Below are 25095 nucleotides of genomic sequence, written 5' to 3'. Positions count from 1 at the left end.
AGTAAGGATCGCATATATTCGGGCAATTAAAGACATGTATGATGGGGCCACAACTAGTGTGAAGACTCAAGGTGGTGTGACAGAGGAATTCCCTATTGGTATAGGATTACACCAGGGATCATCCTTAAGTCCATACCTTTTCACATTAGTCTTGGAAGTACTCACAGAGCACATCCAAGAGCCTGTGCCATGGTGCATGCTTTTTGCCGATGATATCGTCCTTATGGGAGAGTCAAGGGAAGACCTAAATAAGAAGTTGGAGTTATGGAGAGAAGCTCTAGAAGTGTATGGTCTGTGCATAAGCCGTAGCAAGACGGAATATATGGAATGTAAGTTCAGTCTGAGAAGGGAAAACTCCAATATAGAGGTGAAAATTGGAGAAAACACCTTACGAAAAGTTAAAAGTTTTAAGTATCTTGGGTGCATCATACAGGATAATGGAGAGATTGAACATGATGTAAATCATAGGATCCAAGCAGGTTGGTCAAAATGGCGGAGTGCATCTGGTTTTATATGCGACAAAAAAGTGCCTTTAAAACTTAAAGGTAAATTCTATCGCACCGCTATAAGACCGGCTATGCTGTATGGTACGGAGTGTTGGGCGGCTAAAGGAGAGCACGAACATAAGCTGAGTGTGGCAGAGATGAAGATGTTGAGATGGATGAGTGGTCACACGCGATTGGATAAAATAAGGAATGAAGATATAAGGGAGAGAGTTGGAGTAGCACCCATTGTGGAAAAGATGGTTGAATCGCGTCTCAGGTGGTTTGGACATGTGAGAAGAAGACCGATAGAACATCCAGTCAGGAGGGTGGATGAGATAGAAGATGGACAAAGGGCGAAAGGCAGAGGAAGACCTAAGAAGACCATCCATGAGGTGGTCAAACGAGATCTACATGTAAACGGTCTCTCTGTAGACATGATACATGACAGAGCACAATGGCGTCGTTTGATTCATGTAGCCGACCCCACTTAGTGGGATAAGGCTTTGTTGTTGTTGTTGTTGTTGTTGTTGTAGTCTTTTAAATATTATAAATTAATTATATTTGTTCTTTTGTCACTCTATTGATATTTCTATCAACAATTGATGTAGAATGTTAATTAACAGCATATATGACACTTAGTATGTCTAATTATTATTAGATATTAATTAGATATATTTATAAAAATTTATTAATTTAGTCTTTAGGTTATATTGAGATTAAGATTTATGTAATTAGAGAAATAAACTAAATTGATAAATTTTTATAAATATATGTTATCAGCTAATGTTTTACATCATCAATTATTTAGTTATGTTATTCTAAGTGGTTATTCTAGTCTGGGTAATCAAGAACTTCTTATTCTTAACTCATGGGTTCGAGAATTCCTATATAACTTAAGTGACACAATAAAAGCTTTTTCCATTCTTTTATTAACAGATTTATGTATAGGATTCCATTCGACCCATAGGTGAAAACTAATGATTGGTTCTCTCTATAAATATTTTGAATTTGCTAAGAATGATCAAATTATATCTGGTCTTGTTTCTACATTTTCAGTCATTTTAGATACTATTATAAAATATTAGATTTTTCGTTATTTAAATCGCGTATCTCCATTACTTGTCGTGATTTATCATTCAATGAATGACTGAAAAAAGATTCGCGGGATAGGTCAAATTGAAAAAGTTGTTAATTTTATTTTTTACAAAAGCAAGTTAAACAACATTCCAATCTTTTTTTTTATCGCCACCACCCAAGAGATTCTTCCCATATTCCAGGAATAGTTTTTCAGTAAATAGTCGAATCATGGATAGGGAACTAATTATGCCCGTGACCTACCAAAATTTATTGTAGAAATTGAATTTTCAGGATCAATGATTAGACCATGCAAACTAGAAATGCCATTTCTTAGATAAAGGAAGAGATTATTCGATCCATTTCCGTATTGCTCATAATATATATATTAATTCGAGCATCTATTTCAGATGCATTCTCATTTTTGCACAACAGGGATATGAAAATCTGCGAAAAGTGTCAATTGCCATTTGGCTAATAAGTCCGTGGATATTGAAGTTTTACAAATGGTACTTTTCGACACAATGTAATTAATTACCTGTCAATAAAGTGATAGAAGAACAAATTTAATTAATTTATAATATTTAAAAATTAATTTAATTAAAAAAAAATTTAAAGACAAATTTAGAAAATGAATAATTTTTTAGAAATTAATTTAATTATTAATCTTAATAATTTAGGTGGTTCATGTTGAATTTGTGTTTTTTTTAAATAACAATTTGACGTGTAAAATATATATGGATTCTACCTATATTCAAATTAATCGACCCAATTCCCCAAATCAATTTACTCTAGTTACATTTATTCAAGTAAAATTCATTAAATTGGTCAAATTAGTGGAATTGACAAAGAAACTCGTACCGAAGGATACCTGCGACGGAGAAGCTAAGGGAATTTCGAAAAATTTTCATAGGGATGGAGTTAGTCACTAATTCAGAAAATTTTATTAATTGAGATAAAAATATATAAAATAAATTTTAGAGTTTAGATATAGATATATTTTTTTTTGTTTTTAATGGTATTTTACTGGTTAAAAATTAATTTATCGTAGATCTAAACTCTATTTAAGAATTTATCGCGAGATAATGAGTTGTTACATATATAAGACAAAATTTAAACTCAAAGTAGATGACTAAACTAATCACTCAATTATCTTAAATTTGTTTAGATATATTTAAACTTTAAATTAGAATTATATATTATATTAAAAAAACTAAAATTACACTTGCAAACGTTTGTACACATTTATTATAGTATTTAAAATGATGAAAAGATAATTTCACATGTATTATAGTACTTAAAATAATAAAAAGATATTTTTTTATTTTTGATATGATCAAATATTTCTTTATATATTTTTAAAAAATTATTTAATTATTCATTATTTTCTATTCAATTGTAAAATATACTCATTATAGTATTTATGGTATAAATAAATTTTTTAACTAAAATAATAATAACTATATTCAAAATCATTTTAATAAAAAATATTAATATAGTATATTAATATATGATAATATATTTTTATCTTAAATAATTTTTTAAAAATTATTAATAATTTAAGTTGTATTTAATTAAAAAATTAATTTTTAATTTAATTATTAATTAATTAATTATTACTATTTTTTAAGTTGGTTTATTTATTTATTTTTAATTTTTATACTAAATTAAATTTAATAAAATAATTATTATTGTATTTTAAATTTAATAAAATATTTTTTAATATAAAACACAAAAAAATAACTTATATTTTATATTGGAAGAAAATATAATATAATAAAGAGACAAATATATACATTAATATAAAATTATTCATATTTTTTCAAAATTTTTATGAGGGAATGCCCCCCTCTTCTTGATGTTTGGATCCGTCCCTGAATAGAGTTCTGTTGCGTGAATATAGGGATGTTAATGGGGTAGGGCGGAGTGGAAGATGCCTTTCTGCTTTCTATTTTCGCCCCCATAATTAATTTCTGTCCTGTTTTTCGTCATAAAAAAATAATTATTTTCATTCCCGTTTCTTGCGGGACCATATTTTCCATCTCCCTATATTTAATATTTATATGAAAATTATAAAAAAATATAAAAAAACAAACTACAAAATATTATTATAAACACATAAACATATCGTATTCAAGATTATAAGTCCAAAAATATAATATAGTAAATCATAGTTCATAAAATAAAATTTTGAACAATAGGGTTAGGATTTTTCAATGAGTGAAATTACTAAAAAAATTCCTATATTAAAAATAAAGTAAGAATTATTAAATAAGTTAAAAAATTCAGAAAATTATCGGGGATGGGACGGGGATCCCGCTTGTGTCTTTGCGCCTGTCTCAAAAAAATTTCGCTTTCTATTTCCATCCCCACGAAAAAAATTTTTACTATTGAAGCCCCATTTGAGGCGATCTCCGCGGAGATTTCTGTCATTTGGAGATTTTTGACACCCCTAATGTGAATAAATGAAAATAGGGCGGTGAAAATTTATATACAGATATTTTATGTGCACGTTGGTTATATTAAATTTATATTTAGATATTGTTTTAATTTGATATATTTAATTGAATTATATTAAATTTTATTATAGTTGTATTAACTTTTTTATTTTTAAATTTTAATATTTATGGATTCATCTGCCTCTATTACGAAAAAAAGAAATTCGTGACGAAAATATAACGAAAGACATTAATAAAACGGAAATAGACTCCGTAAAAATTATTATCATCCCAACAGATTAGTCTAGACCTCTTCTAAACTATGGGTTTTATGTATTTGTTAGCTAAACGAGAATTGTTCAGATTTATTTAAATGAGTTTATCTAAGAAATTCTCATTTTAAATGAATCTTTTAAAATTTAAAAATTGTTTTATGTTTAGATCAAACTTATCTTTTTTTTTAAAAAAAACTTATGTTTTAATTAAAAAGACTTTTGAAGATCTTGTTTATTTTATATAAAATATTCTTTAAAAAATAATGATGTTTTAAAAGATCTTATTTTACTTTTGAAGATATTGTTTATCTTATAAAAAATATTCTTTTAAAAATAACAGTAATAATTTTAAAAACATACCCTTTTTTAAAACTTATGTTTGAATTAAAAGATCTTATTTTATATTTGAAGATCTTGTTTATCTTATAAAACAGATTCTTTAAAAAATAACAGCAATAATTTTAAAGAAATTGTTTTAATTTGTTTTGTTGTGATTCTAAAAGATCTTTATATCCAGTTAAATTTGTTTTATTAAATAGGCTCATAAGTCATATCATGTATCATAAATTTATTTATTAGTAATATATTAAAATAAAATTTAAAATAGTCTTAAATAAATTAATTTCATATCATAAGTAGTATCAATATTTATCTATTATAAATTAACTTCAAATTTAATATTAATTTATATATGATCTAATATATTCTTAAGTAATATATATAATATTTTGAATTTATACTGTATAATATAATTAATTTAGTGTTATGGAAGTTTTAATCTAATTCACGTATAAAAAGAGATGATTATGTTATTTGTATATTAAAATTAACGATTAAAATTAGTCATCAGTATAACATACATATTAAATTATATATATATATATATTTATATTGTTGATTAATTTTAGGATGTTCATGGATTGGATCTGATATGCATATTCGCAGTATTTATCTGAATCTTATTAAAAAATTGGAGATATAGATCTTATTCGCAAGACTATCTGATCGGATTCGCACACACTAATAAAATTAGATTGCAGATGTTGTGTAGGTATTCCATATCTGATACACACGCTGCGTATCTGTAAAAATAAAAAATAAATAAGTAAATATCTTTTTGTATTTTATTTTAACTAATTATCAAATATGTTGTATTATTTTAATTTATTATTTAAAAAAAATATATTTAATATTATTTTAAAAATAAATGTATTTAAAAAATAAAAATTTAAAAATATTTTTGTATTTTATATATTAGATCAAATCGAATCTAAATTTAAAAATAATGAAAATAGAATATGATCTAATATGATAATTTTAGTGCGAATTAAATTAAAATTTCGGTCATATTTAATTGGATCCAATTTACCTTTATCCACAATTAATTTTAGTGATTAATTCTGGTATATCGATATATTTTTAATAGGGGGAAGGATTAAAAGAGAGTTAAAAGAAGAACATCATAGCCTCGGATTTTATTAAAAAAAGAGTTTCAAACAGAGTTTGTGAGGAAGGCAAAGTAGAATCAAAGACGAAGTGGTAAAGTGGTGTTAGTGTAACGCTAACACTAACGAACGATTGCTGTGTTCTACTCTTATTAGGGTTTCATCATCACCCATCATTCATGGAGAAGGCACGGAGGGCTTCGCATGCTGGTTCTTGGTACACCGACAATCGTAAGTCTTTTCTCTTACTCTCAATTCCTGATCCTTTTTTTTTCTTTTCTATTAATAAGAAAGTAGTAACACTCAACTTCTACACTATCATTAAGTTTATTTCCTTTTATTCTTTCAAAATAGAACTTCTGATTTAATTTCCCAAAATATGTTCTGTTTTTTTACTTAAATTTGAATATTATATATTTTCAGCTACGCAGCTGTCAGATGAACTCGAAGGATGGCTCAAATCATGTGGTCTCACCAAGTCCCCTAATGTGCGAGGAGTAATAGCACCGTGAGTTGAATCAATTTAAGCCTTTTTTATTTGTTAATTCTGTTTTGTATTTGTTTTTCTTTGTGATTTGTGATGATTTTGATGAAATTGTGCTAATTGTGGTGTTAATTTGGAATACTTTTGTGTTAGGCATGCAGGTTATTCATATTCTGGACGAGCTGCTGCATATGCATTTGGAAACATTGATCCAACTACCATGTCTGTTATCTTTTTACCCTCTTTCTGTATTTCCATATTTTTCTTTGTTCCGGAAGGTTATCAAACTTGAGAGTTTACCAAAACTTCTAGTGCTGAAATAAACTTAATAGGAAAGCTCAAACTTAAACTGAACTCATAAACATGATTTGGGGACTTAAAATATCTATACTTGTTATGAGACTTAAACTAACTTGTTTGGACGCCATTTTCAAAAAAGATATTTTTTATAATGATTTTTTTAAAAAGATCTTTTACAAAAGTAAAGTGATTTTATGTTTGGATATCTCATGTAAATTTTTTTTCTATCAATTATGTTTAGATAAATTAAGATAAAAGTATTTTTTTGTTCATTTATTATGTGAAAACATTTTTTTTTAAAAAATGTCTTTTTAAAAAAAATGTAAATTGTAGCTTCTCAAAAACGATTTTTTTTTTCTAGTACTTTTACTTTTACTATCAGAAATTTGCCAAACACACTAAAAAATAAAAAAAAAAGATATTTTTTCATTGAAAAAAGCTCTTTTTTCTTTTTATCGATTTACCTGTAAAGTTTGGTAACCTTGGTTTTTTGCCCTTATATTTCAATTAGTATTTATTGTAAAATCCCATTCTTAATCATAAATATGTATGCTTATTTTTTGTTTCAGTACAAGGGTGTTCCTTCTTGGGCCTTCTCATCACTATTACACTCCTAAATGTGCTCTGTCAACTGCAACAGTCTACAAGACACCCATAGGGGATCTACCTATTGATTTAGAAGGTATGAATATGGTAATATGTATACATAGCTGATGTTAAGAGTCTCATATTGTGTTGAGATAAGACTTTTATAGCTTTAATAAGTTCTTGGACAATTTTCTCCATGCAAGCTAATTTTGGAGGTTGAGTTAAACATATTCAATCATAAGATAGTATTAGAGTTATTCTTTCCACATGAGCTAGCATTAGAGTCTTCCTACATTTTATTTTGAGTCATCCAAAGATGTCAAATTCCGAAAATTTCACTTTCCATATTTGTGGTCCTAGGCATGTGCTAAGGCCTCTATATGTGTCGGATAACACTATTTGTGAGCTATTTTTTGAGGTTGAGTTAGGCATATTGAATTTTAAGAATTAGTGATCCTTGCCATTATACTATGAGATTAGGCTTTCCTTTGTAGAATATTGATCACGATGAGAAACAGTAATCTATGTTGGAAACAGAAATAATGATTGGCATTGCGGCATAAGTAGTTTCAAATTGTATTTATCTTTTGAGTGGTGAAGATACTTGGATAATTGGAACTTTAGTTGTAAAGCTAAATTTATTAAAACTTTCACTTTGATATTGGCTTCACATTCCATTACATGTTGTTGCCCCATATTTAATTCTGTGTTGTTTTACCAGTAAATGAGGAGCTTAAGGCTACGGGGAGATTTGAACTGATGGATATGCGTGTTGATGAAGCCGAACATAGCATGGAAATGCACTTGCCATATCTTGCTAAAGTATTTGAGGGGTAATTTTGCAATTATAGTGATTTTAGTTTCATATTCTGAAACAGAGACTAAGTTTGAAATATTGTTGCAGGCGACCTGTAAAAATTGTTCCTATTTTGGTTGGAGCTCTTAGCGCTGAAAATGAAGCTGTATATGGACAGTTACTTTCCAAGTATGTGGATGATCCGAATAATTTTTTCTCAGTGTCATCAGATTTTTGTCACTGGGGATCCCGGTATGTAATTTTATACTGGTCACTTTCTGAATGCTTTTACAAATCCGTTCTGTTTAAACATGGGACAACAGGGAGTAAATATTTGAAGTCGGGTTCATCGATCATGTATAGGCTAGTCACCTCTGATATAATTTCTTTGAAACTTTCTGCCAAGACATGCTTCAATGTTTCTGTTTTTCTGTTTCTCATCTTGTGTGTACTCGGACTCATTACTTCATCACCATAGGTTGAAGAGTGGCCAACACTTAAAATGAGAGCCATACTTCATCGATGATTTTGAGTGATGAGTCCCAAGTGACTACACTTTCATCGAGTCATCCTATCACAACTCTATTGATGTACGCCTCATGTTTCTTGCTATATTGGAGCCAGTGTTGCTCATTCTTTACTCCTATAATGTTAGGGGTGCTGACTGCTCTTATTTTATGTCAGATTCAATTTCATGCACTACGACAAGAAGCATGGGCCTATATACAAATCTATTGAAGCCTTAGACAAGATGGGCATGGATATCATAGAAACAGGAGATCCAGATGCATTCAAAAAATACCTATTGGAGTTTGATAATACAATTTGTGGGCGTCATCCAATCAGTGTTTTTCTCCATGTAAGTGCCTTAGATAATTTCAGTTTATCTTAATGGATGTCCTCGTTAAATTTGAGTCTCACTCCAAACAAAAGAACAACGAAATTGTTTCATCACTGTTTTCTATGGTCTCAAGATCCCTAGTGATCTGTATATGGTCTCTTTGATCCCTTACATGTTATGGCTTATCACATTAAAGGAGTTTTTTCAGTTCAAAGCCTTTGCTATATCTCATCATTGTGCTATTGTATCAGATGCTGAGGAACTGCTCCACGAGTATAACGATAAAATTTCTTCGCTACGAGCAGTCAAGTCAGTGCAAAAGTACAAGGGATAGCAGTGTCAGTTATGCATCTGCGGCAGCAACAAAGGTTAATGGTTCAAGCTCCGAATGAAAAAAGCCACTTTACCTTCTCCTTTGATGTTGGGTTATTTATCAATGTTATTTTTCTCTAAATTGACTATTTACACGTTATTTAATATGCAAACATGATATTAGGCAACTTGTTTATATGGCTGGCTGTTTCTGTATACATAATTGCCTTAATGGCATTTGGGGTCATTATTATCGTCATCATAATCATCATCAACACGTGGATTATTAGCCTGTCATGATTATTTTTCCAATGATGGTTGTTATTTAGTTACAAATCTTAATAATAATTTGTTACGTCTTCTAATGCCAATGAATAATAACTGATGGAAAGTGTGTATTTTCAATGGGAAAGGATACACCCTTTGGCAATGGAAATTGGTGATTTAGAAAGATTTGGTATGATACTGAATAAATTTATCATCTTAAGCTACCATATATTGTAAATGGAGTTTTTATGAGCTGCACTCTGAATTGGATTGCTTATGATCCGAGCAGTATTAAGGGGATGATTATTGTGAGTGGTTTGCTCTTTCCTTCGACTTGGAAACAGAGTTGTTTGGTCGATTGATTGTATATCTCAGGAGATCATCTTTTAGTACAAGATGCATCCAAGGCTATTTATTTATTTATCTATAATTTACAATAAAACAATTGGAGAAAATGGTAAATAGATCTTTGACTTTTTGTTCTGCCAACATTTTTGTTCTTGACCATTTGAAAATACTTTTAAATTTCTGATCTTCACAAAATTTGGATGGATGAGTCCCTCCGTCCAAATGCCTCCGTCAGACCCAACGAAAAAGTCTGATGTAACTTCCGTTCTAATGATCTAGCGTGACGGATTGACACGTGAACTGATGACTGAAAGGGTACTTTTGAAAATTGGACAAATAAGTCTCTGAACTTAAAAACTACGTCGTTTTGTGTTTAGCCCTTAAATTGATTGCGTTTCTTTGTGGAATGGAATCGGGTGCGATGATGAACGAGGGGCTCGTTTGGGAATGGGGGAGGCAATACGATGCCGTTTAGCTTGGCGGAGATCTGGTAGCTTGGCGGAGATCTGGCCGTTCCCGACTTCCCGTAGGCCGTCAATGCTGCTGGAGGCAGCACCTTAGGGCTGAGGAGGCTGCAGTTTGGCTTGGGATAGTTTGGGGATTTCATTGCCGGTCCCAACCAGGAACTTGGACTGGTTGCTTCAGAATAGAAGGTGGCTAGCAGTGGCGGTGGTAATAGGAAGAGGTGTGAATCAGAGGAGGAATCCTCTAAGGGTGTTTCCACCAGCAATGTTGCACCTAGGGGTGAAAAAAGGCCAGGCGGCCTGCTAAGGGCTTGCAGCCTAGCCTGTATTTGACCTGACCTGGCCTGGCCTGTTATAAAATAAGCATAGGCCCAACCTCTTTTAAAAGCCTTAATACGTTAATAGGACAGGTCCAGGCTCACTAATTAGCCTTATTAGTCTGTCAGGCCTGTTAAAATATAATTAAATATATAAATAATTATTTATTATTAACAAAATTATGAGATATTTAAATTTATTATATTTTATTATAAATATTTGTATATTTTAAATACTTTAAAAGTTTAAAATTTTTTATAAATATTAAATATATGACATATTACATATAAATATTTTTATTTTTGTAAAAAAAAATTATTAGACCTTTTAACAGGCTTCAGGCTAAGCCAGGTTGAATAACAGGCCAGACCTAATACTTTATAAAGAGCCTATAACAAGCTGCAGGCCAAGCTCAAGCCAATTAATTGTATAACAGGCCAGGCCTGTTAAGAAGGTTTGGTCTGGCCTATTTCCACCCCTAGAACTTGCACCTAATGCCATAGTAATTTTCATTATTGCCTCTGTTTATCCAATTACTACAATTAATTTACTGTGTCTCGAATTAATAAGAGAGAATTAAATGAAAAAATCATGTTCAATGCTAGTATTTTTTTTCTCTGTTTCAGTTAAAATAATGAAAATGGATCTGCATCTAATGATAATCATAGTTCATGTTATACTTTCTGATTGCATCTAGTTGCAATTTGTTTGTGTAGTTTGAATTAAGTGTAGTGAAAGTATTGTGAATTGAATTCATATGTGAGTGTCTGTGTGGCTTGGGCAGAATGATGGGGATGGAAAACGGCTTAAAGGAGGAGGAGGAGCGTTGGGAGCAGGAATGAAAGCGGTGACGCGAAGGTTTAGGGATTAGGGCTCCTCATCATTAGCCTCCACATAGAAACGCAATCAATTTAAGGATTAGGACCAAACGCAAAACGCATAGTTTTTAGGTTCAGGGATTTATTTGTCCAATTTTTTAAAGCACCCTTCCAGTCATCAGTCCACATGTCAACTCGTCACGCTAGGTCATCAGAATAGGAGCCACGTCAGACTTTTCCGTTGAGTCTGACGGAGGTATTTGGACGGAGGGACTCATTCGTCCAAGTTTTATAAAGGTCAGAGATTTAAAAGTATTTTTAAATGTTCAGAAACGAAAATGTCCATAGTATGCTTGACGTGCATTATCCGAGGATTTTTAATATTTCCCATGAAAGCTTGGTCTCCCCGTCGCATTATTGTGGTCTTAAACTAATTAATCAAGTTCGAAAACAATTGCTTAGAGAATAATATGTGCTGTGATTGTGTGAGTTCTTTTAGTGAAGGATTAACAAGTCTGTTACATGCTATATTTTAAAAATTATTCTTATTCCATATTTTTTATTTGACCTTAATAAAACTTGAAGCGTTGTTAAAAGATTCCTGATGATGACGAGTTTGAGAATAATACTTAGCTTCTGCTATTGTTTCCTCCGCCCCCTCATATGTTGCCAATTTCCAGCTTTCTAACCATTTAACATTAGGCCACCATTTATTTAATATATACATTTTTAGTTGTGTCCGCACAATATAACAAGATCAGAGTTAAAACATAATCCATAATTTAATTTCGTTAGAAAGACAGACAAAAACACAATAGAAACTATACAAAACTTAAATGCAAAGTAAAAACCAGGTCCTAATGGAAACTTGAATTTGAAATGGAAACTAACAGAGAGGGTGAAAATTAAAAGACAGGGCAACCATCAACGACTATGCCCTTAGCAGTGGGACAAGTTGCTAAGTCACAGTGCTCCCCACCATTTCCCCACCAATCCAATTTCCTATTCTCCATGTTGAGAGCAAAGTAAAGCAGCACAGTCATAAAGGCAACCCCGGCATCAAGCGCTGCTGATAGAACATAGTTGTACCTCTGCCACCACTTCTTCCTGTAACGGAACACAAAGAAGTTGAACACCGTTCCAACCAAAACCCATGCATTGTAGTTGACTGGCGTGGCCGGTGGCATCATCCCCGTTGCCCCAAGGAGAACTGGGAGGTTGATCAAGGGAATCCATGACTGCTTGGGGAATGCCTTGTGCAATAACCAAACTATGATGGGTCCAATTGCACCTCCAAGGAAGAACCAATTCATTGCAAAGTATTCTGCTTTGGAACCGAATATCTTCTTAGGTCCAACTAGACCCCAAATAACTGATGCATCAAAGAAAACCTTGTCACTGGGACATGTCCAGGGACTGTCTTTGGGAAGTAGATCCTTGTGACATATGTTCTCAACAGAAGTTAGCAACCACCATGCCACGCCAATGTTGATGGTTCCAGCAAGAACTGTTCCAATGAACTGTACAGAGTTTTCACAAGTCAATGAATTAAGCACATTAAAATACAACAAAAAAGAAAAGAAATAATGACATACATACCTGAACTAAGAACATTGATCTCGGAGGGATTTTCATGTAGTGGCCAAGCTTGAAATCACTAAGGAAGGAGACTGCTTGAGACATGCTTATGTAACCGTATGTTTTGAAGCACACATTCGCTATTGGTCTTCCGGGGTAAATGAGTCCAAAGATATACTCAGTAATGATATTCAACCCGGGTGTCTGGTTTGTGGTGGCAGTAATGATGCTGATTGGGAGAGTAAAAGCAAAGGCTAAGGCACAGGCAAACACAAGTCCCCACCATGGCATCTGAACCTGTTCTTTCCCTAAGATGCATAGTAAGAGAGAAGCCACAAGCGTTACAAACAGCATCACATAAAACCACCAAGATGGTATGTCTTTGTATTTCTTCATCAGTTTCGTGTGGATATCTTCTTTGCCCTTGCTCGAAGCACGATACCGCTCCATGATCTCCGTTCCGTAGAAGCAAATGACATGGGTAAGGGTGGCGGCAATGGTGGCAAATCCAAAACCGTAAGTAAGAGAAAAGAAGACGCTAAGATGAATTGGACCCGTCTTGAGATACTTTGCAACATCCAATTCAAATTTGTTATTTACAATGGAGCGTATATCGTATTCTTGGCCCTGTGCTGTGAACAAGGAGGAGGAGAAAATGGGGAACTTATTTGCACCATACACGTTGAAGCCCCAATAAGCAATAGGGATGACGGCATAGACGATTAATGCATAGCCTACAAAGACGTTGACAATGGCGAAGAATGGTGAAACGAGAGGGCTGAACAAGAAGGAGGCAACGGCGGACCAATCGAGAGTGAGGGCTCCCAAGCCCAAACCGTTCATGCCTGAGCCTATCTGTTGAGCTGTGACTGACTTGGAGAACACCCAGCAGAGCCATGAAATGCTTGTGAGGGTCTGGAACAAGTATCCAGGGACCGCGGCCCATAAGAAGCTACAGAGTAGAGCAATGAAGAAGAACTTTGCCCTTGAAGTTCTGTTCCCATCTTCTTTCTCATGCAGAGCTCTGCGTTAGTTTAATCATGTGTTAGTATCTGATTCACCGTAAGCACATCACATGCATCGGGCAAACTCCTTTTATTGCATTCAAAGAAATTCAAGTCCAGCCAAATTTTACAGGATCTTAATAACTAAGATTCTGTTAAGTTTCACTATTTTAATAATATCATAATATATGATTAAATTCTTTTTATAATGTTAAGTGTATAGAAATTAAATTTATCTATAAAATAAATTAAATTACTTGTTCCCCAAAGAAAAAAAAAATAGAAGAAATGATATACTAACTCATAGTTTGAGTACTTTTTTATGTACACACTAATTCATATTAAAAAATGTGTACTTTTATGAATTATTAGATGATTATCCAAATATATCATCCTAAAATATCTTTTTTTCTTCAAACAAATATAGCATATGTTTATATATATATATGTGACTATTATTATTAACTATAAAAGAAATTTTATAATATAAAAATACTTTACACAAAAAATTTTTGTGAGCCAAATCTAACTAAATTAAATAATAAGATTTAGGTGAGTGAACAAGTGAAAGTGAAAAAAAAATGATTTCTGTTAATATTAGATCAAGTTAGTTAGTAAAAAAAAATTAACCGATCATTCAATCATATTCATGCTGGTGATAAATACCAAAAATAATTATATTTGATGAATTTATTTTCTATAATATAGAAACAGATATTTTTATATTATTTCAATTAATTTAATTATATTTTATAATATTATGAGTTGAAACCAATTTTATTTCATTAAAAACCAGTCAAAGTTATCAGATAATAAAAATTGCTATATTATTTGAATAAATTCAAATTTCAGTAGAGGAGTAGAGGAGTTTAGGGTTTTGAGAGTGGATTGGAAAGAAAGTATAATCCATTAATGCTAGCTAAGAGAAACTGTGAATGAAAGAGATAGGTACCGGAAAAGAGAGACTTGGACAAGGTTGCCGGGCCACCACATATGAGCTGGCTCCACCACGTACTTCCTCAGCAATCCTGCCCACCCGTATCCTAACACCTGAGTAGTGATGATCAGCAGCCATGCAACCAAGAACGATATCGACCTTCCGTAGAACGCCTTGATGATGTTCACGATCCCCACCGCGTACGGCGACCCCGACCCGAAGGCGGTGCCGGCGTTCGCAAATATGGTAATCAGCACGTGCTCCTTCATGTTGAAAGGTCCCGGATTCAACGAGAATTTCTTTGACCCTATCCCGAACTTCGTGGTGGGGAGGACTCTGGCCATGAATCGCCCTATCGGCAGTGTGGCCACCTGCACCGTGATCTGCGTAATGACGAGAGGCTCCGCCCTGTAGGCGAAGAACTGGTTCAGGAAGGAGAGGAGGCAGCAAGAGATAAGCCCCAGGAACCACATTCGGAAGGTCCAAACGGGCTGGGTTGGGTCGTCCACGTTGGATACAGTGAGTCTCACTTCCTCAATTGGAGAAACTTCTTCTTCATCTTGTTTCAGTTCCTCGTTTGATTTCGCCATCTCTGGGTCTGCGTTGACGTTCTTCATGGTCTCCGCTGCCATAATGTGCGTTCACTCCTTCTGATTTGAACTGCGCTATCTGAAGGAGTGTATACTAGAGATAAGATGTATACTCAGTCAGTTACATATATTTATTGGAACAATCCCGAAAGATGAGAGATGCGAATAATCTTCTACTAAGTAGGATTATATTTAATTAATTCAAATTTTGAATTTTAAAATTAAAATTAAAAATTTATTTGATTTTGATCTCACCGAGATAAAAACAGTTCAATCAAATCGCTATGATCTAAGAAGTACAGACACGGACACGGACACGGAGACACACCAAAATTAAAATTTTACCGGACACGGACACGGCATATATATATTAAATTTTAAGAAAAAAAATCAAAAGTCATAATATATATCATATATATAATATGAAGTCAAAATTTACAATTGAACTTATAATCACTTCCTAACCCCTCAAAAAAAAAAAAAAAACACATGGAGTATTCTTTAACTATCTTTTGAACTTCACTACTTCCTATTTCCATATCCTTTCCAAAAAAATATGGGGCATCAATTCTAATGATATATCCAAAAAAAGCTAACTACAGTGATCATCTAAAAAGTAACTTCATTTTTTTCATTGACAAAAAGAACAGCTTCCAACTCCGGTTCATCAAAAGAAAGACTAGCAATTTCTAGGACCCCATTATCTTCATCAATTGGTGAAAAATCATCTCCCGCAATATCCCACATCATTGTTTCTCCTTTCTTGTATTGGGGAGTTTTCCTTGACATGAGACGAAGATTGGTATGCACAAACACTAAATTCTCAGCTCGTTTGGGTTTTATCTTATTTCTTTTGAGAAAATGAATAAAAGAGTAAGTGCTCCAATTTCTCTCACAACAAGAAGATGAAGATAGTTGCCCAAGTAGTTTGAGAGCAATCTTTTGAAGAGTTGGAGCATGAACACCATGAACTAGCCACCAAGATTTTGCATCTAGCACACCTCTATCATTCAAAGAGTCACAATCATCAAACCCCTCTCTACCACCTGAAAAATTAGCAAACTCTAAGTTCACTTTTCTCCTATCTTCAGCATCAGGGAAATATCTTTTCAAGCACTTCACTCTCTCATTAGTAAGTTCCACAACTTGATGAGGAGGAACACGTCTAGAGTCTTGTCTTAGCCATTGATGACTATAATACCTATATAATTTTTAAGGAATAAAATTATACATGGTTTAAGCAAATCTATTTAAACGAAAAAAATTGTAAAAAAGTTTCAATATTACCTTGGATTCAAGGAATGTGCAAAACAATGAAGAGGTGTACTACTTTTTGTCCAACGCTCAATTAATATTGAGTTCACAACATTGAAAAATGTTGATTCCTCACTTTCATCCTTTCTCTCATAGTGATATATGACCTTTTTCACCTTTTCAATCATTGAATCCCACATTTCATACACTAAATGGAGACTAGGAGTATCCGTATCAGTGCTTCTTAAAACATCATAAATAGGCTCAGTAAAAGAAAGGATGTAATCCACCTTTTGCCACCAATTATCACTCAAAATCTTCTCTTTAACAAATTCAGCCTTCCCCACATCATCTTCCTTGTAGGAGGACCACTTCTCACTAATCACTATCTCTTTGAGTCTAAACTTTATTAATTTGAACCTCTTGAGCATCACAATGGTAGAGGCAAATCGTGTAGGAGCAATATTAAGTAGTTTCAATGATACAAATTCATTAAAAATCGATAACCTCATATGATGATTCACAATGAAATTTTTAATGAAAATAGCATCTTCAGCAACTTGTGTAATCCAACAACATTCTTGATAAACAATATTATTCCTCTCGGTGTTCTTGGCTGCATAAATATTCTTCAAGGCAAGATTAAGTGTATGGACAACACAAGGAGTCCAATATATAGTAGGAAACTCAGCCTCAATCAATAATCCAGCAGCCTTACACACAGGTGCATTGTCCGTCACAATTTGCACAACATTTGAGACACCAACTTCCATAATCACTTCTCTCATTTTGCTTGCAATAAAATCTTTGTCTTTGATCTCATCCGAACAATCTATGGCTTTCAAAAACATAGGTCCACTTTCAGTCACAGCCATAAAATTAAGAAGAGGCCTTCTTTACGGATCACTCCACCCATCACTTACAATGCTTACTCCTTTTTGACTCCATGAATTTTTTATTGGCTCCAACATCCTTTCCACATGCTCCCTTTCTCTCTCAAGCAAAGTTGTCCTTAACTTGTTATAGCCCGGGGGAATATAACCATCTAGATTTTTGTTAGAAGCAAAAGAGAAAGCTTTGATAAAGTGAGGGTTCCTTGCTAGATGAAATGGTAATCCAGAAGAGTAAAACATTCTAGCAATTTCTAAATCTAAAGTATCTCTATCTTTCATATTGAATGAGTGATCTATTGTTCCTGGACCCTTTCTCTTTTTCGAACTACCTTCATCATTAGAGGGTGGAAGAGGAATAGATTTGGGCTTTGCACTTTCACTCAACAATGTAGCTTCATTATCTAATTTTCTCAATTCTTGAAGCTTCACTGCAGTGATTTTTTGACAGACCCTTATTCCCTTTCCTGGAATTTTCAAGAGATGTGCTCTCACCCTAGTGTAAGAGCCTCTAAATGCAACTTCACAATACTTGCATTCAAACTCAAAATTACCTCCCCCTTCAACCTTATTTTTTTTCACAACAAATTTTCATAAAGGCTTATCCGCAGAGTCCTCATTTTTTTCAGTTCCAGTAACCCCAAGAGAACTCATCATTCCTAAATAATTTAATAAAAAAAATCAATAATGCAGATAACAAGTAACTATTTGTAGTAACTAGTAACTATGGAGTATAGACTTAGTGAGCTAACATTCTAACGATAAAATAAAAGTTCAAAAGAAATTACCTCAACCCCTAAGTTGCTAAGTTGCTGCAAGCAACGATTTGCAACAACTATTGTGGCAAAAGAGTGCCACCGGTGAAGAGGAGCAAAGCAGAGAGGAGAAAAGCACGAAGCAAAGAAGATGAGAACATAGGGAGATGAGCGCACAGAGGTAGAAGGAGCGGCGTGCAGTGGAGCGACTCGCAGAGGAGCATCGCCGGAGGAGCAATGCACAGAGGACCGGCCTGCAGAGGACTTGCGTGCAGAGGACCGGCCTGCAGAGGACTTGCGTGCAGAGGACCGGCGCGCAGAGGACTTGCGTGCAGAGGACGGTGCGTGGAGGAGGGTGACTTTTGCTATGCTCTGAAGGTGAAGGGTCGTGTAAAAAATGAGGGTTTTTTATGAGTTATTTAAAATGTGTGAGAGACTCCTTGTGCTTATGGGTCCAAGATTTTTTTGGGTTAAAAGGATTATTTTTTTTTTAAAAAATTTCTGCAATTTTTACATGCCAATCGTGTCCTGGCGTGTCCAATGCCGGGTCCTCGTGTGTCCAGTGCCGTGTCCTCGTGTGTCCAGTGCCGTGTCATGGCGTGTCCGAATAAAAAAAAAATTTTTTTTGCGACACGTGCTCAGGTGTGTCGGACACGTGTCCACCGCGTGTCCACCGCGTGTTCGTGTCCACCGCGTGTCCGACACGTGGACACGGCAGTAATTTGGTGTGTCCGTGCTTCTTAGGCTATGATTCTTTTACCAACAAAAGAAAAGATAGTTGGCCACTTAAATATTTTACCTATTTGGATCTATCATAATTATCTATTATCTATATATATCATTCAATTATGTTATGTGTATATAAATAATTAATTATATATTAAAAATAAAATATATATTAAAAATAAATTAAATAATATATATTTATAATTAAATAATAATTAATTTTTTTGTGTATATAATATTTTTTGTATAATTAATATTATTCTCACAACAAACATGTTTGGATTAAACTATTTCTAAAATCAGTTAATAAAAGGAAGTTAACTTTTTTAAATAGTATAAAAAATATGATTTGGATCATCTAAAGTTTAAATTTTATTTTAGAGAGTAAAATATGATCTCTCATCATTAATTTTATAGATGGGGCCAAAAATAAATATGAAAGAGAAATTATTATTCAAGAATAGAAAATCACACTTTACTCTCTAAAATAAAATCCAAACTTTAGAGGATTCAAATCCTAAATAATAAAAGATATGAAAATAAATCTAGATCATTAAATTAAGGGAGTGGATAGCAGCTAAGAATTCGACCATTCTCAAAATAAATTCAAGACCATATACTTGGGTGGATCAATAACTCATATGAGAGTGCGGTATTAAAAGCATTCATAAGTGATGAATTTGAGGAGTTATTATGTCTAGGTTTAAAAAATTATTCGCCTGACATAAAAAATTATCAGAAACAAATTATACGGACTATTTTTTAAAAAACATGAAGAATTCGACAGCTTTTTTATATGATAAAAAGATAAATAAAAATAAGAATTGAAAATAATTTAGAAAAAAGATATGAACGTATAATTAAGAGAGAGTGAAATCTACTTAATATACTAAAACTGGGTTTTCCCTCAACTACTAAAGGTGACGTGTCGATCTCTCATGCCTCTGTTTTCCCTCCAAAACGAATAAAATTTTTTTCTATTCTAAATTATTTTATTGTAATTATATTATAAGTAATACTAAATGAATAATATATAATTATACTAATTTAGCAACATATCTTCATTATAATTATATCAAATCAAATGCACTATTAAACTATTTATCAATTATCAATTAAAAATACTTTTAATAATTTTAATGATAATAATAATATCAATAATAGTAATAATAATAATAAAAAATCTTTGTTACTCGATTCACGTATATCAAATAATTTTTCTAAATTATTTTATAAAAAATATCTTTAATATAATTATATTATAATTAATATTTAATGAATAATATATAATTATACTAATTTAGAAACATATCTTCATTATAATTGTATCAAATCAAAATTTAATGCACTATTAAACTACTTATCAATTATCAATTAAAAATACTTTATTCATTTTAATGATAATAATAATATCAGTAATAGTAATACTAATAATAAAAAATCTTTGTTACCCGTGATATGATGAAATTAATATATAATTATACTAATTTAGGAACATATATTCATTATAATTGTATCAAATCAATATTTAATGCATTATTAAAAAATTATCTTAATAATAGGTAATTTACATATTTATTTTTGTTTTACTAAAGTCTATATATAGTGTTTTCCTGTGGTACATGAATCTAAATTTGAGAGTCAATTCATAATTTTATATTTAGTGTTTTTTCTTTTTTACTACTTCATAGAATAAGAATGTATTCTTCATTTTTTATTGAAGTTGATCCTTTTAAGGTACAATTTATAATTTTTTATAATATTTTTCATATACTCATTCTATTATATTATTCTTTTAATAATTTTTTATTTGTTATTACTCTAAGTTATTCTTATCGTCTAATGTTCTAGTTCGATTGTCTTTTGCCATAATCATTTACAATGCATCACATCCATTAAATACCTCATCGAGTTGTCTTCACTGAAACTGGGTTTTTTCCCGACTAATGAAAGTGAGGTATCACTTTCTCGTGAACCCATTTTCCCTCCAAAATGAATGCATTTAATGAATAATGCATAATTATACTAATTTAGGAAAATATCTTTATTTTAATTATATAAAATCAATATTTAATTTATTATTAAACTACTTATCAATTATTAATTAGAAATATTTTTTATTATTTTAATAAATAATACATAATTATACTAATTTAAGAAAATATCTTTATTATAATTATATAAAATCAATATTTAATGCATCATTAAACTAATTATCAATCGAAAATATTTTTAAATATTGTAATTATATTCATTTTAATTATATTCATATCCTTCTAATTTTTATTCATTATCCAATGATTTTATTAGTGGCAAGTTGTTAACCCATTTATATTAATAATAATAATAATTTTATTAGGATAAATATCAAATTCTATTCCTAATATAAAAATATAAAATTTGATTCCTTCCATTTTTATTTTACCACTATAAAAGACCATGTATGCTAGAAAAAAATATCATTCGTTTACCAATTACTCTTTTATTTGATAGCTTTTACAACAATTCTTTTTCTTTCTATGAGGCATCGTTGCAAGAAGACAACTATCGTGGATACAAACTACTACACTCTCCAACTTTCGTGCTTATCATTCGGAGCTCTATAAGATATGTTATCTATGAAGTATTTATAGACCATGGTGCTATCATGTATGTATAAATAAAAACTGTTTTGTATTTAAATTTAAGTTATTTACCTGTTTGTGATATATTGTAGTGTGAAATTACTTTCAATATGTGTTATGTAATGATATTATGTTCTAATTTAAGCTTTTACTTTAGAACTGTATTATGATTTTATCTCATCATTTTTTTCTTAGATATCAAGTTGACGTATTTTTATTTATTATTATTATTATTGAAACGAATGTGATATGAAATGTACCAAAAAACTCTCACATTTAATTTATTTTATTGTAGTCTTCTATCTATTCTATTTATTTTTATTTTCTTCTTATTCATTTTATTTTCTTTTCAAATGTTATGTAATCTATCATAATTTATACCAATCTACTTCTATTTAATATACTAAAATTGTGTTTTTCTCCAACTAATGAAAGTGAGGTGTCACTTTTTCGTGAACCCATTTTTCTTCCAAAATGATTGCACTATTTCTCTCTTTTAAATTTATTTTTAAAAATTATCTTTAATTGATATAATTATATTATAATTAGTATGTAATGAATGATACATAATTATACTAATTTAAGATAATCTCTTTATTATAATTATACTAATCTCTTTTAAATTTATTTCAGAAAATTATCTTAATTATAATTATATAACAATATTATACTTAGTATTTAATGAATAATTCATAATTATATTAATTTAGAAAAATATCTCTATTATAATTATATAAAATCAATAATTAATGCATTATTAACCTAATTATCAATCAAAAATATTTTTAACTATTTTAATTATATTGATTTTAATTATATTAATATAATTCTATTTTTTATTCATTATCCTAAAATTTTATTAGTGACAAGTTATTATTTTAATGGTGACCTATATAATAATAATAATAATAATAATAATAATAATAATAATATAGAAAATTATATTTTAGAGAAATATAAATTGATTATTAATAATTGGTTATTAATAATAATGATAATTATATGATTAATTTTTAGTAATCATTAAATATATTTAATATAAATAACCAAGTTTAATTAATTAACAAATGAAAGAAAATATTATTGCACGATTATAGAAGCAACAATATATATATATATATATATATATATATATATATATATATATATATATATATATTAATAACCAATTTAATATTAATAACGATAATTATCGTTATTATTCAATAATAATAATAATAATAATAATAATAATAATAATAATAATAATAATTTTTTTTTTATCAAAACACTCATCTAATTGAATTAATATAAATATTTAATGAAAATAAAGGATGAATTTTTTGGTAAATTTATTAGTTGCTCAACCGATTCATCTTATTTATTGTGATTGAGATTGATATATAATTATAAAGATTTTTTTCTCCATTAATTTTAGTAAAGAAATTCATGACGTAAAATAAAATAAAATAAAGTCAGTATCTACTTTTTTTCTCAATATTTTTTATATTTACGGTAAATATTAAATGTAAAAAAATAATATTAATTATTATCACTTTTATTTATTTACATTCATAATTAAATTTAATATAATTATAGTAAGTCTCTATAATTATAACAATTTATATCTGTTACATATATAACAATTATATTATATATAATTATATATCTCCTCTTTTATATATACTTAGCAAGTATTTCTATTTATATAATCTGCTTAATATATTAAAATTGGATTTTTTCAACTAATAATGAGTGAGGTGTGAATTCCTCGTGAATTCATTTTCCCTCCAAAAATGAATGCATTTAATGAATAATGCATAATTATATAAAATTCATATTTAATATATTATTAAACTACTTATCAATTATCAATCGAAAATATTTTTAATTATAATAATAATGATGATAATAATAATAATAATAATAATAATATACTTCTACTTAATATACTAAAATTGTATTTTTCTCTAACTAATTGAAGTGAGGTGTCAATTTTTCATAAAGTCATTTTTCTTCTAAAATGAAAGCACTATTCTCTCTTCTAAATTTATTTTACAAAAATATCTTTATTATATTTATATTACAATTAACATTTAATGAATAATGTATGATTATACTAATTTAGGAAAATATATTTATTATAATTATATAAAATTAATATTTAATGCATTATCAATGAAAGCGAGGTGTCAATTCTTTATGAATTTATTTTGTCTCCAAAATAAAAGTACTATTCTCTCTTCTAAATTTATTTTAGAAAAATTAAAATTTCATGCTGAATATAGGTGGCAAGTAAAAAAAAAAAACAAGTTCATGAAATCAAATCATATTTCTATAACATATATAAGAATGTATATTTTTATTATATAAAAATTAAATTTCTGCACTTCATGATGGGCGTGATATATACTTCTTAGCGTGTTTCTTAATTTATTTTTTATAACTCATTGAATACAATTTATTATAGCAAATTAATTACATCAACTAATTGATTTGATTATGTATTTAAATATCACACGATTTATTATAATTTATATCAATCAAATAATTGTAATTTATTATATCAATTATTTTAATTCATTAATTTATAAGGTACATAATAACATAGATGATTTATTACTTATAATGATTAAATACAATAAATACATATTAATTTAGTTAAAAAAATCATTATCTCCTATGTTTTCCTATTTATTTTTTCTAATTCATTAAATCCAATCAATTATAATAAATTAATTATATCAACTAATTAATTCAATCAATTATTTTTTAATTTATTTTTTGAATTCAATAAATCAAATAAAATTAATTATACTAATTATTTGTATTGACTAATTGATTTGATTAATTCTTAAAAATATTTTTGTTTAACTTATTTTATTTATTTAAATATAACTAATTAGTTATTTAATTTTATTAGGATAAATATCAAATTCTATTTCTAATATAAAAATACAAAATTTCATTCATTTTATTTTTATTTTACCACTATAAAAAATCATATATGTTAGAAGAAAACATCATTCATTTACCAATTACTCTTTCATTGGGTAGCTTTTACAACAATTCTTTTTCTTCCTATGAGGTGTGGTCACAAAAAGGTAACCATCATGGATACAAATCAGCACACACTCTTCAACTCCCGTGCTCATCATTCAGAGCAATATATGATATGTTATCCGTTAAGCATTTATAGACCATGGTGTTATCATGTTTGCATAAATAAATAAAAAATTTGTAATTAAGTTTAAGTCATTTACCTATTTGTGTGGTATATTATAGTGTGAAATTACTTTTAATTTGTGTTGTACAATGATATTATGGTTTAATTTAAGCTTTTATTTTAGAATTGTGTTATGATTTTATCTCATCATTTTTCTTAGATATTAAGTTAATGTATTTTTATTTATTATTATTGAAGCAGATGTAATATAAAATTTGTAAAAAAGAAAAAAATTTCATTCAATTTATTTTATTATAGACTTCTATTATTCTATTTCTT

At 29.8% G+C, this 25095-nt stretch overlaps 3 protein-coding genes across 3 annotated transcripts; 1 reads left to right on the top strand and 2 right to left on the bottom strand.

The window, feature by feature from the left end:
* Positions 1 to 5675: 5675 nt before the first annotated feature.
* Positions 5676 to 9350, top strand: LOC112707927 (uncharacterized). The gene is made up of 8 exons (XM_025759972.3): positions 5676 to 5948; positions 6141 to 6225; positions 6355 to 6423; positions 7071 to 7183; positions 7811 to 7922; positions 7994 to 8137; positions 8570 to 8744; positions 8978 to 9350. The coding sequence occupies exons 1-8, from the start codon at positions 5897 to 5899 to the stop codon at positions 9116 to 9118; spliced, it is 891 nt and encodes a 296-aa protein (XP_025615757.1). The 5' UTR covers positions 5676 to 5896; the 3' UTR covers positions 9119 to 9350.
* Positions 9351 to 12115: 2765 nt separating this feature from the next.
* On the bottom strand, positions 12116 to 15245 carry LOC112707926 (oligopeptide transporter 4). Its single transcript, XM_025759971.3, has 3 exons — positions 14788 to 15245; positions 12853 to 13855; positions 12116 to 12773 (listed from the first exon to the last, which is right to left on the bottom strand). The coding sequence occupies exons 1-3, from the start codon at positions 15243 to 15245 to the stop codon at positions 12159 to 12161; spliced, it is 2076 nt and encodes a 691-aa protein (XP_025615756.2). The 3' UTR covers positions 12116 to 12158.
* A 726-nt stretch (positions 15246 to 15971) lies between these two features.
* On the bottom strand, positions 15972 to 17491 carry LOC112705451 (uncharacterized). The gene is made up of 2 exons (XM_025756280.1): positions 16650 to 17491; positions 15972 to 16563 (listed from the first exon to the last, which is right to left on the bottom strand). Exons 1-2 carry the CDS (start codon positions 17489 to 17491, stop codon positions 15972 to 15974), a joined length of 1434 nt encoding a protein of 477 aa, XP_025612065.1.
* Positions 17492 to 25095: the final 7604 nt, after the last annotated feature.

Source organism: Arachis hypogaea, chromosome 8 (genome assembly GCF_003086295.3).
Source record: "Arachis hypogaea cultivar Tifrunner chromosome 8, arahy.Tifrunner.gnm2.J5K5, whole genome shotgun sequence".
NCBI lineage: Eukaryota > Viridiplantae > Streptophyta > Magnoliopsida > Fabales > Fabaceae > Arachis > Arachis hypogaea.
Note: the sequence above shows the minus strand (reverse complement) of the source record. Positions and strands in the feature narration are given on the sequence as shown.